Below are 14,686 nucleotides of genomic sequence, written 5' to 3' on the forward strand. Positions count from 1 at the left end.
TACTGCATTCACAATTTCATCCATATCGAGTTGGAAGAAACAAACTTTCTGTCTTCTATTCGTTCTGCATAATAATTTTAAGTATATTGATCCGGTAATCTTATCGAAGATGATGAAGGTAAAGAGCTTGAAGTGCATGGAACTGGTGCTGTGTTGTTGTTTGATTCTGTCTTGTATCGTATCCACAATAGGAGCTTCGTCGCCACTTAAGGTTGGTTACTACAGGAAAAGCTGTCCAAGGGCGGAGTCAATTGTAAGAAATGCTGTGACCAAAGCGGTGTCGCAGAATCCAGGCATTGCTGCTGGCCTCATTAGAATGCATTTCCATGACTGCTTTGTCAGGGTATGTGTTACAGTTCGTTTTTGTGTACTTTAATTTTTGTGGGAAATTTGATCTTGCATGAGAAATCCTACTAGGGCTTGACATGATCACTTAATTTCAAAGAGTTTTTGTAAAATTTTAAAAATTTTAATCACATGTAACGTCTATTTGATGATAGCTTTGGTTTCATTTTTCAGGGTTGTGATGGTTCGGTACTGTTGGATTCCACATCAAATAACCTAGCTGAAAAATCTCATCCCGCTAATAATCCAAGTCTACGAGGTTTTGAGGTGATTGACGAGGCCAAAGCTAAGCTTGAAGCTATATGTCCCAACAAGGTGTCCTGTTCAGACATACTAGCCTTTGCTGCCCGTGACAGCGCTCTCAGAGCCGGAGGCATAAAATATGCAGTCCCTTCAGGGCGTCGTGACGGGACTGAATCAGTATTTGATGACGTTACACAAAATCTCCCTCCCCCTTCCCTTAACGCCGAGCAACTTGTACAAAACTTTGCACGCAAAGGATTATCATTAGACGAAATGGTCACACTCTCTGGCGCTCATTCAATTGGCGTTTCACATTGCAGCTCATTCACAGACCGTCTCTATAAATTTAACGCGACTCATCCCCAAGATCCGTCTCTGGATCGAAAATATGCTGCATCATTGAAGAGAAGGTGTCCTAAATCAAGTGCACAAGACCGTACAGTGAATCTTGATTCTCTGACACCTCAACGTTTGGACAACCAATATTATGTGGGACTAAAGTATAACAGAGGCTTATTGACTTCAGATCAGACGCTATTAACGAGCCCTCTGACATCTAAGAACGCATGGAACAATGCTAATTATGGATCAAACTGGAGCGCTAAGTTTGCGGCTGCTATGGTTCGTATGGGCTCTATCGAAGTCCTGACAGGAAAACAAGGAGAGATAAGAAGGATGTGCAGTGTCGTGAACTGATCTGTGATTGTTCTCTAAATGTTTGATAAACGTTGATTGTTTCATTTTTTGATCATAAGTCTTGTCAAAATTGTACAAGTGTGGAGTAAAGTTGGTTTCTTGATTATATAACAGAAAAATTGCACAAACAGTAAACATAAAACTCAAATAAGAATCAGAACATTCATTGTTACTTAAATTTCCATATATTATTATGAGTAAATGACAAAGTGGTGGCTGTAGTTTCTCAAATTTTACAAAATGTTGGCTGGAGTTCAAAAACTACATATTGGTGGCTGGACTTTAACTCCGTCTTTTAATATGGTGGCTGCCGTCAAAGTCCGTTAAATCTTGCCGTTAAGTCCAAAAAAAATAATTAAAAAAAAAGATAAAAACGGGTTAATTACCCATCAATCTCTTTTGTCTCCCTGCCGTCTCATCCCTCTGTTTTTCTTCCTCCCCGCCTCCGCCTACTTATTTCTCCGGTGAAAATCACCTCACCAACCCCCAAATTAATCAACAGTAGTCACGAACTCATCACACCCAACCACCGCCCTTCTCTCGCCATCTCGTACTCCAGCTTTCGAAATCCACAGCCTTCTACAACGATATCTATAGGGACAGCTTTTGTCTGCCCCATCTCCGATTGACTCCGCCATATTCATAACACCCCCTCCGTTGACCACCTCCAACCTTCGGCGACGGCGGATCAATCGCCTGCGACACCTTTCCCGTATGATACACCTTTCTCAACAGATGCAACGGCGTCTTTTCATCGTCCTTCTTCATCAATCTTCATCTGCTTGGTCTTGATTTGCTTTACGTTGATTGAATCGATTAATCTCCGCTGATGAGCCTTGCCTTTTGAACGATACTGCAGACCTTTGTAATCCTTCCATCTGTTTTGATTGATTCAAAACGAGCTGTTGAAGACGAGATTTATTTGCTGCATATATTAATGATCGGCTTATTAGATTAGGAAGCTCACTCGCTGATTATTTGATAATTGATTTCAGTGTAATCTTGTCTGGGCATGTGTTTGCTCCTAAATTTGTGCAAAAACTCATTTTTATCCTTTTTTTTAATTATTTTTTTTGGACTTAACGGCAAGATTTAACGGACTTTGACGGCAGCCACCATATTAAAAGACGGAGGTAAAGTCCAGCCACCAATATGTAGTTTTTGAACTCCAGCCAACATTTTGTAAAATTTGAGAAACTACAGCCACCACTTTGTCATTTACTCTATTATTATTCATGCATAATGAAAATTCATAGACATGTTTTTTTTAAATATATTATAATTATTTTTCGAGTCATGGAGCAAATTTAACGGCAGAAAGCACCTCCTCCACAGCCAAAGTTCACCTTAACAGGCACAGACTCCTCTTTCTTGACGCCAGTAACATCAGCAGCCTCTGTTTTTTCAGCCTTGACAGGATTCACCTGATGATCTTCAACTTTCATGACTGTTTCGGGCTTCACAGCTTCGACTTTGGGCGTCTTCATGGTCACCGCAGGCTCTTTCTTGGGAGTTGCCATAGTTGAGGGGCAGCAGCTCCTTGCAGAACAGCAGCTCTTCCTTTCCATTTCACAAATAACAGTGCTTGTCTTTCTCCACAATATAATGATAATCGAAAGTGTTTGTGAAATTGAAGTTGGGAAAGTAGAGTTATAAATAGTTGCATAGTTTGGCTTTTGGAATCCTTACATTGTATGAGTAAAAATTTATGCAGATGTAGATTTAGGTGAGTTAAAAGGCTGCCCTTTGGGTTGGAAGGGGTTCATGCACCTGATTAAATCAATGCAGCAATATATTTTACTCTGGTTAGTTAAAAGATGCTATTAATTTAAAAATAAAAACATGTAATCAATTTTTTATAAAAAGAATAAATTATACTCCCTCTATCCCCTCATTTCTTTACGTTACTTTTTAGCACGTTTTTCCACGCTCATTTATAGTATAGTTCCGTAATATATTTTTAAATTTTTTTTCTCTAAATAAAAGTTTGATATTTAAATTTTTATTCAAAAAAAGAAAATTTTTAAAAAAAATTATAAAACTATACTTTATACATGATCTCAAAATGCAATATCCATTACCTCAAATTATCATTCATATGCAATATCAAGAGCATCAAAAAAACAAAACAACAGATCATCATATATCGAAGAGCAAAAACAATCAAGACACTACTCACATGATCAATCTGCTTAGTGGCAGGTGTAACCTTTCCCCTCCACCGCAACAATCAGATCATTATAATTGCTATTAGGCACAGTAGACTTCTTCTTAGCTGCACCAGACAATGAGAACCACACCTTTGGCCACAAAACCGGAGGAATTCCCTTCCCGATCAACTTCTTCAGCGAAATCGCATTACCTAAATTCAAGAAATTCAGGGATGCCTTAATGGTACAATCCTGATGCTGTACCGAGCTAAAGGAAAGAACCTACGAGTAAGTTTCCTCTCAGGTTCATCATAGGGGGAATGTTTTACCAAGAAAAAACGCCACATACCAACCCATTCTCCATCTCACTGTAGAGCATTATACTAGTATTTTTCCTAATGAAGTCAAAAAACATTCATCAACCATAGAAAGAGAACAGAACAGCTTCTGGGAATGTTGGCTCTAACAGATGGCTGATGAGGTAAATCATATTCATCAAAAAATGCTGGATGCAACAACAAACTTACAGGCCTTGAAAACATTTCTGCACTGGGCCCCATTGAACACTATCTAAAACAATCCATCCCTTGTAATGCCCATAGCAAGCAGAGTGCATACAACAGCACAATTACGACTAACTTTGTCCATGAACATAAATTCTATAAATTCGAAAGTTAGCATCACCAAAAATTAAACAAACTATTTCAGTGACAAAACAATTAATCTTGAAACCTTTTTTTTTATGGAAGTCGGCCTTTCATTGACCAAGTCAAAGTATATAGTTGTGACAACAGACTTGACAAACCCATTCACAGGAAGATTAGCCTACATCATATGCCCTATGCAGGGCTCTTCATCAGAGTTTGTACATGAATATTGTCCAGAATCTAATGCTTCCAGTAGAAAATAGGGTAATCCCAACACTCCTCTGCCTCAGAGATATAAAATCCCAACCTTCTATTAATTTAATGTCAAGCTTTGGTAAAACACGATTCTAGTTCTTTTAACATTAAACATGAAAAATGACAGGGTAGTATATTAAAAAAAAAACGAGTTCAACACAGCAGCAAAGATAAAACTACCATAAACAGAATTAAATAAGGAACCAAGCTGAAAACATCTAGAGACTAGAATTCATCCCTAATCAATGTGCTGGCTTAGCCCTCTTTTCCCTCCATTCCATGGCCGTTTTAACAAAAGGAGCTTTTTGAAGATCACTCATTTGTCTCCATTCTTTCTGTCCAGCAGAGTCTATGAGGTCAAATTGTAAGAAGTCCTGCACTGGATGTCGAATCATATAGTCCTCCATGAAAATGAACATAGCTTCGCTGTCTATTGTTGGGCTAACTGTCTTCTTAGCTTTGCTGTCTAGTGTTGAGCGCTTCAAATAGAAATCAGCATTCTTTGTAGCCTTTTTCCTTGTTTGCTTGCTCGCTCTCCCGACAATCTTGGTATCAGTAGCAGTCTCGGTATCAGCTTTCAACATTGATCTGGTCCGCACCATGGCCTCTTTAACAAACGGAGCTCTTTGAAGATCACTCATCTGTCTCCATTCTTCCTGTCCAGCAAAGTCTACAGTGTGAAATTGTGAGGAGTCTTGCATTGGATGTCGAATGATATAGTCCTCCATGAAAATGAACAGAGCTTCGTTGCCTTTTGTTGGGAGTTTCAGATAGCTAACTGTTTTCTTAGCTTTGCTGTCTAGTGTTGAGCACTTCAAATAGCAATCAGCATTCTTTGTAGCCTTTTTCCTTGTTTGCTTGCTCGCTCTCCCGACAATCTGGGTATCAGTAGCAGTCTCGGTATCAGCTTTCGACATTGATCGGGTCTGCACCATGGTTAATTGCTGCAATACCAAGGTTTGAGGTTTGATTCTGGTTTCACCGTTTCAGTTTGTATCAAACCCTAAATGGGTAAATCCTAATCCAATTTTAAAAGGATACTGCATAAAAATAAATTTAAGCTATTTGCACATGTATTAGACCATCTCCAACCATACAAATCTTTTGGCTAAAAAATGAGTTGGCATTCCAAAATAAAAAAATATAGGCAACGTTCTGAAAAAACAGCACTCCAACCACACTAATCTGTTGTCTGTAATTTTAGTCAACCTCCTATGGATGACTATATTTGTCAAACCTCTACAAGTCTGTAAGAAATCTGTAAAAAGATTAAACATCATTTATTACCGTATTAAACTGATATATTCTATTTTAACAATTTAAAATATTAATAACATACTATTTTTAAATTATAGCCAACCAGTATAACCAATACCATTGAAGCAAAATGTCTTACAGGTTCAGCAAATTTTACATAATGTCTTACATGTCCAATTTAGCCAACAAATATAGTCAACACCGTTGGAGATGCTCTTAAAGGATAGAGTAAAATGCAGACTATGTACCTACGTTTACAGTTGTGCACTTTGTGTACCTCACTTTTGAAAACTAGCTAGTTAACGCGTTAGAATGGAGGGTTGGAGGGTAATTCCACCCGTGTACTTGCATATGTCTCAGAATCGCATATCAGACCCGCATGTTAAATTATTCAAAGTTTTTGAAGCTCTTTAATCAAGATTTCTAAGACAGAGAAAAGAAGGTAGACTGAGTATTAAAGTTTTGAGGTTAGCAAATAGCAGCACATGAATCTGATAGGATTAACAAAATCCTACTCCACACATTTTAGTTTTGACAAATCAGTATAACAAAATATTTACTCACTCTATTCGAAAATAATAGTCTGTTAACTTTTTTTTCAAGTACTTTTAACAGTTTTGACTGCACATTTATAAATATTATTTTTCAAAAATATTTTTTGTGAATAAAAATATGACATCAATATTTTTATTCACAAAAAAAAGTTTAAAATAATTTTTATAAATATACAGTCAAAACTCTTAAAGTACGTGAAAAAAAAGAGTCAAGAAACTATTATTTCCTAACAGAGAAATTTTAATATTTTATCTGCCCATCAAGTTTATTATTTAATAGCCAACCTTGTAATGTAGTTATATTATTTGTTGAACGTGAAATTATGTACTCCTATGTCCTCCATCTTTAAATATATATATTTTTTTAACTTTTGAATAATCATATTTATTATAATTTGATTGAAATTTGTAAATATAATAAAAAAAGGGAAAAGTTAAAAACAGATTGAAAAATATATCTAGTGTATGTTAAATTATAATAAATGAATATTTTCTAATAACTTGAAAAATATATCTAATGTATGTTAAATTATAATAAATGAATATTTTTTAATAACTAACCACTTAACAATCAATGTGAATAATAAAGAATATTCAAAACTCTTAAGAGTACGTGAACAAAATAAATAGTTAACAATGAATATTCTTTATTATTCTTAATATTCTTAAAATTAAGAATAAAGCTGGTTGTGTTTATTGAATAATAAAGAATAAATATTTTATAATATTAAATAATAAAGAATAATTATTAACTACTACTTCCTCTGATCCATTATATATACGGGGCATTTGATTTTTAACACAGTATTTTTAGAAGTTTTGACCACATATTTATAATTGTTATTTTTAAATTTTTTTTTTCTGAATAAAAATATTTATGTTATATCTGTATTCAGAAAAAAAAATTACTGAGGTGCATATATGTGAAGGAACAGAGTATACTTGTAAACTAGCTGTATATATGTCTATTAGTATATCTAATATATTGTTTAGAATGAACTTTTCACCTCATTGTTATTTGTGAAGGAAAGAGTGCTGCTTAATATACTACTATGAGACAATTGCAGGGAGCAAGATCAACACATTGAAGGCTCAGTAACATTGTCACCAAGCAGAGAAAATTGTCCGTCTATTAACATCCATCTTGAATAAGAGTAAATGAAAACATGATGATTTTTTAAATTTTGCATTTGGTTTCATCTGTCCCCTAATTTATTATATTTTGAACTGTAGCAGATCAGGTGGTTATTCTTTTCTAAAGGAGTCGGTATTAAGATGATTATGTATAATTTTGTCGGAACATGCCTTAGTGCTTCTACTCAAATGGCAAATGACCATAAGTTTTACATTGCATTAACATCATTTAACAATGTTATTTCTTAGTCTCATAGATAATATAAATGGTGTGTTAAGTTTCTACTTAGTAGAAACTTATGATCATTTAACATTGTTAAATAACATTTAACAATGTTATATCTTAGTCTCATAGATAATGTTATTTCTTAGTCTCATAGATAATGCAAATGGTGTCTTTTACCGATGGTGCTGCTAGTTTAAAAAAAATATAATTATGTTATATTTATGAATTTTAAACTGAAATAAATAAACTTTTAAATTATCAAGTTTGACATTCAATTACTGAGGTGCTCAATGGACAACATAATTTACAAAATTATATACTCCTATGAAAGTAGAGAAATTAATAGACTTTAAGAGGATAAAGAGATACTGAATTTTATTTTATTTTTTTATGCAAAGGTACTGAAATTTATATTAGTTATAATTTAGATAATAAAAAACGATTTTTTCTAGTGTGTGCGCATGAGCACACATTAAGCACCAAATTCTACAAGTTTGGTGGATTTTGATTGGCTCCTGTTTTTTTATAATGGTGGAACCCTGCAAATTCTCCAACCACACTAATAAAAATCCACCAAACTTATAGAATTTGGTACTTAGCATGCGCACATGGCACACACTAGACAAACCCAACAAAAAATATATGCAAATACATTATAACCGGGTCGGGTCATATGAATCCAACCCGATTTTGTGACAAGAACAACTGAACAGCAATCCAGTGCAAGAGCTTTAATTAATTTCAGACACCACTTGTATATTTGTCAACACAATCGAGACACAAGGGGAGATTAGAAAGATCTGTTCTGCTGTCAACTAATTTTTTTGTGATTAGTCTCTTATGCCTCATAATTATTTTTCTTTTCTTCAACATTTTTGGTTATAGAAATTGTGCAATTGTGAATTAAATTTTTTTGGTGAATGTAATGTTCCTTGTGAAGAAAGTGCAATTGCACCTGCTTGCATGATATTGAGAAGTGTATTTTGGTTATCCCTTACTTCAAGTATTAGAGAAACTGTATCTGTCCCTAACTTCATCCACTGGAAATTAAATATATAGAAACACGAAATAAACAAAAAACTTGAAGAAGATTATACACAAACTTGTTTAGAAACTTAAGATCACAAATTTATTCCAGGAGCAGTACATTATGTGAAATGAAAATTCCTTTGCACCTGTATATGTAATATATTTTGCATAAGGTATAGTAAATATTGCTTAAATGATGCAGCAGGTTTAACGACAAGAAGCGCCTCCTCCACAGCCTGCATTCACCTTAACAGGCACGGATTCCTCCTTGACGCTAGTAGCATTGGCAGTCTCTGGTTTTTCAACCTTGATAGGCTTCACCTGATACTCTTCAGCTTTCTTGACTGTCTCAGGCTACACAACTTCAACTTTTGGCGTCTTCATGGTCACCACTGGCTCTTTCTTTGGAGTTGTGACCATCCTTGTTGATCCACAGTGGCTCATTCCAAGCAGCTCTTCCTTTCCATTGTACCATTTTCTTTCTCAATAATATACTTAAAATGCTTATAAAAGGTTGTGTGATGAATGAAAGAAGCAGAAATAAGCTATTTATATATACATGCACAGCATGGCTTTTGGAATCCCTAAATACTGTACTTGGATTTTTGAATAATTGCTTAATCCTTTGAGTTTAAACGATGTTCATGTATCTAATAACTGTGAAATTCATATTATTAATTATCATTAACACATGTTTAGAATTGCATTGGATGAATTTGGATGATCCATTTAGTTGTTTATTGCATGTTTGTAAAACTTATATTGTCAGTAAAATCCACTAATCAAATCTTTTCCTAGCTATTTATCATAAAAATAAACTAGACAACCTATTTTGATTAAATAAATCTTAACTTGGTGAAGCCTCCCAGTGACTTAACTTGTACTTGAACCATCGCCTGGAAAACGAAACTATTTTAGCATGATCATCATTGGAGCAGCAAGCGGCCTTGGATGGCGGTGTTACACGGGTGATCACTAAACCGTCCCGCATAAACTGTCCACATCATTCCACAAAATACAGTTTTTAATCTTAATAGTGACCATTCAAACAATTGCATCGTAATATATATAATAATGTATTTAAATTTATTAATAAAAACTGGATAAAATTATATTATACACATATATATTATTTATAATTGTGTTATGTTCATATTCGTTAAACTTCTTCAAATAATATATAGTTAATTATTATTTTATAAATCTAGTATTACTATTATACCAAATTTTTGTAAAACGATTATACTATTATAACATGTCTCTTATAGTACTTATTATTGTTATATTTACACTTTTCTATATATCTTTTTAAGAGGAGTTATAGTTCCGAAATGATAATTATCATATAACTTCATTATGGAAAAATGTAATTATCATATATTTAAATTTTATTCATAATTTCAAATAAAAAGATTCATTCTTAAATGTATAAACCGCGCCGCATTTTTGTGGTCTGATTTTCGTGATTTTATGCCGGTGCAGTTGTGTTTACGTTTTTTTAGAGAAAAAGCGTATAACTTAATTTATTATAAAAAAAAATGTAATTATCATATATTTAAATTTTGTCTTTAATTTACCGATGGTTTACTGGACGTGATTATGGATACCATCAATGGTGCAGCTAGTTTGTAGTGAGCTTGGGTCTGATGATTTGAACACAAAAATCACATAACCAAGCCCTTCCAAATGGAGATGTGAACCAGTACTGCAAGTCACTTTCTGCTAAACATCATTCAAGCTGGGGAAAAAGACTGTTTCAAAGTACAGAATGTTCTCCATTCTTTATCTGGTGTTAGTTACCACTAATCACCAGGTCAAATTATAAATAAAAATTACCAACTATTACTCTTTACTTGTTGAATCAGATCTCCTCACCTGCAAGGAACCAACCTTAACCACTGTCAAATCTAACAACTCATACAAATTCAGAAAAAACATATGCACTAATCCAAATAAAAGCTTAAATCTATCTTCATTCTCTTTAGCCCAAAGTGTTTGCATCCACACTCTTTAATTATTATTATTTCTTCAATTAGTCAGACAATTTTTTATTAGAAATGTCACCAATACTAATTGTGTACAAAAATATGTATATAATGATATGTGGTAGATTTTAATTGGATGGCACCCCTGCATTTACACCAACCATGCACTCCAATTAAAACCCACCACATCACAAGCAAGTCATTATGTACAAATTTTCTGTACACAGTTATGTGCACCTAGCACTGCTCTAAAATAAATGATCATGTCTCGACAAAATATATATGCAGCTGTGTAGCTTCTCTTGCTGTACAAAAACCACGTCCACGAAACTCCAATTAAGGGTCTGTTTAGAATTGCTGTTGAAAATTACAGTTGTTGCTGTGAGTAAAAGTGTTGTTTGTAAAAACTGAGACTGTTTGGTAAACTTGATTTCAAATATGTTGTTTGAGTAAAAGCTGAAAACAAACTGTTTGATAAATTTTTTGTTAAACTGCTGTCTAGAGTTATAATTATAAATATCATAATATTTTATGATTAACATAATAAATGGTTTTGACTTATTTTTAATTTTCGTTTAGTTTCTGATTTATTACATAGACAAATATTTTTCAATTCAAAGTCGAAAAAACTTTGAGTCCCGAGTTTCAAGCACTCAGACAAGGCTCTATATATATGGGGCCGTTTGGCTAAACTTAAAAAGTGCTTCTTGCTTAAAATAAAAAAGTTGATTGGAAGTGAGAAGTAAATTAAGACTTATAAGTGACTAAACTGTTTAGGAAGGAATCAAAAGTCCTGAAACAAAATCTGTATTCTCAGCTTTTTATAAGTATTTTTAATTTATTACACTAACGTGTCAAGAAAAGTAGAAGACGGTTTTTTATCATAAAAATCCATAAGTGGCTGTACCCAGACAGGCACATAGAGTTTGGATGTTTACATCTGGAAGGTCTTTAAAACTAAAACATCTCACACAGAACTGTAAAGCAAAGAACTATTTAGAAAGACATTCCTCATAAATACATTGCAAATGTGGACTACTCGGATTTGGTTGCAGTATTGTTTATGAATATTGCTCAATCTCAGCAGACAGTTACAAAGCCGGACATGGTTTAATTTTATGACAACTTCACACGTTTCCACCTAATCATCGATTAAATATGAGTTAAGCTAATTCAGCGGAACCATTTCCCCCCGCGTTGTTTTTACTATAAAAACATAGCAGTCATTGCTCATACTGCATTCACAATTTTAACCATATATCGAGTTGGAAGAAACAAACATTCTGTCTTGTATCTGGTAACCGGACGTGGTTTAAGATATCGAAGATGATGAAGGTAAAGAGCTTGAAGTGCATGGAACTGGTGCTGTGTTGTTGTTTGATCCTGTCTTGTATCGTATCCACAATAGGAGCTTCCTCGTCGCCACTTAAGGTTGGTTACTACAGGAAAAGCTGTCCAAGGGCAGAGTCAATTGTAAGACATGCTGTGAACAAAGCGGCGTCGAAGGATCCAGGCATTGCTGCTAGCCTCATTAGAATGCATTTCCATGACTGCTTTGTCAGGGTACGTGTTACAGTTCATTTTTGTCTACTTTATTGTGAAAAATATGATCATGCATGAGAAATCCTATAGGGCTTGACATGATCATATAATTTCAAAAAGTTCTTTTCAAAAATCACATGTAACGTCTATTTGATGAGATAGCTATGGTTTCATTTTTCAGGGTTGTGAGGGTTCGGTACTGTTGGATTCGACATCAAATAAGCTAGCAGAAAAATCTCATCCCGCGAATAATCCTAGTCTACAAGGTTTTGAGGTGATCGACGAGGCCAAAGCGAAGCTTGAAGCTATATGTCCCAACAAGGTGTCGTGTTCAGATATAATAGCCTTTGCTGCCCGTGACAGCGCCCTCAGAGCCGGGGGCATAAACTATGCAGTGCCTTCAGGGCGTCGTGATGGAACTGAATCAGTATTCGACGAAGTTACACAAAATCTCCCTCCCCCTTCATTGAACGCCCAGCAACTTGTAGACAACTTTGCAAAGAAAGGATTATCATTAGACGAAATGGTCACACTCTCTGGCGCACATTCAATTGGCGTCTCACATTGCAGCTCATTCACAGACCGTCTCTATAAATTTAACGCGACTCATCCCCAAGATCCATCTCTGGATCCAAAATATGCTGCATCATTGAAGAGAAGATGTCCTAAATCAAGTGCCCAAGATCGTACAGTGAATCTTGATTCCCTGACACCTCAACGTTTGGACAACCAATATTACGTGGGACTAAAGTATAACAGAGGCTTATTGACATCAGATCAGACGCTATTAACGAGCCCTCTGACATCTAAGAACGCATGGAACAATGCTAATTACGGATCAAACTGGAGCGCTAAGTTTGCTGCTGCTATGGTTCGTATGGGCTCTATCGACGTCCTGACAGGAAAACAAGGAGAGATCAGAAGGATTTGCAGTGTCGTGAACTAATCTGTGAATTGTGATTATTCTCAAAATGTTTTATAAACGTTGATTGTTTCATTTTTTGATCATAAGTCTTGTCAAAATTGTACAAGTGTGGAGTAAAGTTTATTTTTCTTGATTATATAGAAAGATTTGCATATGCTCGTTTCGATCATTCATTATGCACAAACAGTAAACATAAAACTCAAATAAGATTCAGAACATTCATTGTTACTTAAATTTCCATAATATTATAATTTCATTCATAATGAAAATTCAAAGACATGGATTATAAATATTATAGGTAAGGTATTATAAATATTTTTCAAGTCATGGACCAAATTTAACGGCAGAAAGCGCCTCCTCCACAGCCAAAGTTCACCTTAACAGGCGCAGGCTCCTCTTTCTTGACGCTAATAACATTAGCAGGCTCTGTTTTTTCAGCCTTGACAGGATTCACCTGATGATCTTCAACTTTCAATTGAGAGATTAAATAAAACTTGGTCTATCTTCTTAGCAAAATTTGATTACCCTGAGCCAAATCTATTAAATAATGTGCATAATCAAGTGACATAGAAGCACATGTAAATCAAATCACTTCATCCAAATGGAGAATGAATGAACCTGAACAATCTTCCATGGCTTTTAACACTAAAATTGTTTGAATTTGGATTAATCTGAAACCTAGAGTCTGATCAGGATAATTGGCTTTTCTTGGCTCTCTCTCTTGTTTAAAAAACAAGGCTTATTACTCCATTTGCCATCCAAGTTTGCTTCAATATGCAGGTTAGCCCTTAAAGTTTAAAAACGTCCGGTCCAGTCATTCAAGTTACAGAAATGTCGTCATTAGCCACATTGAAGGTAGAGTGCACGGCACACTCTTTCCCTTTGAGTGACAGACGTATAGTCGGAGTCACATGCATGTATCTTTTTCTCGTTCACAACCAGTCAACCAATGTCCTCCACCCTTTAACCTTTATGTCTAGTACAACATTATCCTTTATTAAAACAAGTGCACCCCGATAGCAATAAACATTTTTCTTAAATACTTACCAAAAAAAAACATTTTTCTTAAATAATGTTAACGCATAATCCACATCACGCGATTTATAATATTTATTATTGTGTTATAATGATTTTAATAAATATTTTTTCAATGAAAAAGTTATTCTAAACTAATATGTATTTTCTATTAAAAAGATTTTTAATTTAAAAACAAAAATACACGTGTTTGTTTTAAAATAAAACCATTGGGTGTGTTAAATTCTAAATTTATAATTTATTGTTATAATAGTGACTTACTTTAAAATAAAATCATTGAATGTGTTTTTATTTTATTGTATTGTTAATATATATTTCTTAATTTTGTAAAATAAAATATAAAAAATTCAAGGAGCGGCCATGGCTTCTGAAATGCCAAATAGAATGAAGACTGAAGCTTTGAGCCGAAACTCTACTAATGATTTGCAAACAAGCTTTCTACAAGGGCTTCAGTTTGGTTTATATAATTTAGTTTCTTGTTTTAAGAATCATTCAGGAGTTAAGCTCATGTCCAAGGATTACACGAGTCAAGCTGATACTTCTTTGAGGCATTACAGACTATTCACGATAGCAAGGATTTATTATATATTATATATAATATTTATTATTTAATTATTATTTAAATAATTATTTCGGTTCATTTTTTATGGGTTCGGTTTGGAG

The 14,686-nt window shown here is 34.2% G+C and overlaps 2 protein-coding genes across 2 annotated transcripts; both read left to right on the forward strand.

Annotated features, from left to right (window-relative positions):
* On the forward strand, positions 1 to 1,446 carry LOC108220972 (peroxidase 5-like). The gene is made up of 2 exons (XM_017394875.2): positions 1 to 343; positions 520 to 1,446. Exons 1-2 carry the CDS (start codon positions 110 to 112, stop codon positions 1,282 to 1,284), a joined length of 999 nt encoding a protein of 332 aa, XP_017250364.1. The 5' UTR covers positions 1 to 109; the 3' UTR covers positions 1,285 to 1,446.
* Positions 1,447 to 11,771: 10,325 nt separating this feature from the next.
* LOC108222261 (peroxidase 5) lies at positions 11,772 to 13,146 on the forward strand. The gene is made up of 2 exons (XM_017396187.2): positions 11,772 to 12,084; positions 12,245 to 13,146. Exons 1-2 carry the CDS (start codon positions 11,848 to 11,850, stop codon positions 13,007 to 13,009), a joined length of 1,002 nt encoding a protein of 333 aa, XP_017251676.1. The 5' UTR covers positions 11,772 to 11,847; the 3' UTR covers positions 13,010 to 13,146.
* The last annotated feature ends 1,540 nt before the right edge of the window (positions 13,147 to 14,686 follow it).

Source organism: Daucus carota, chromosome 5 (assembly GCF_001625215.2).
Source record: "Daucus carota subsp. sativus chromosome 5, DH1 v3.0, whole genome shotgun sequence".
NCBI lineage: Eukaryota > Viridiplantae > Streptophyta > Magnoliopsida > Apiales > Apiaceae > Daucus > Daucus carota.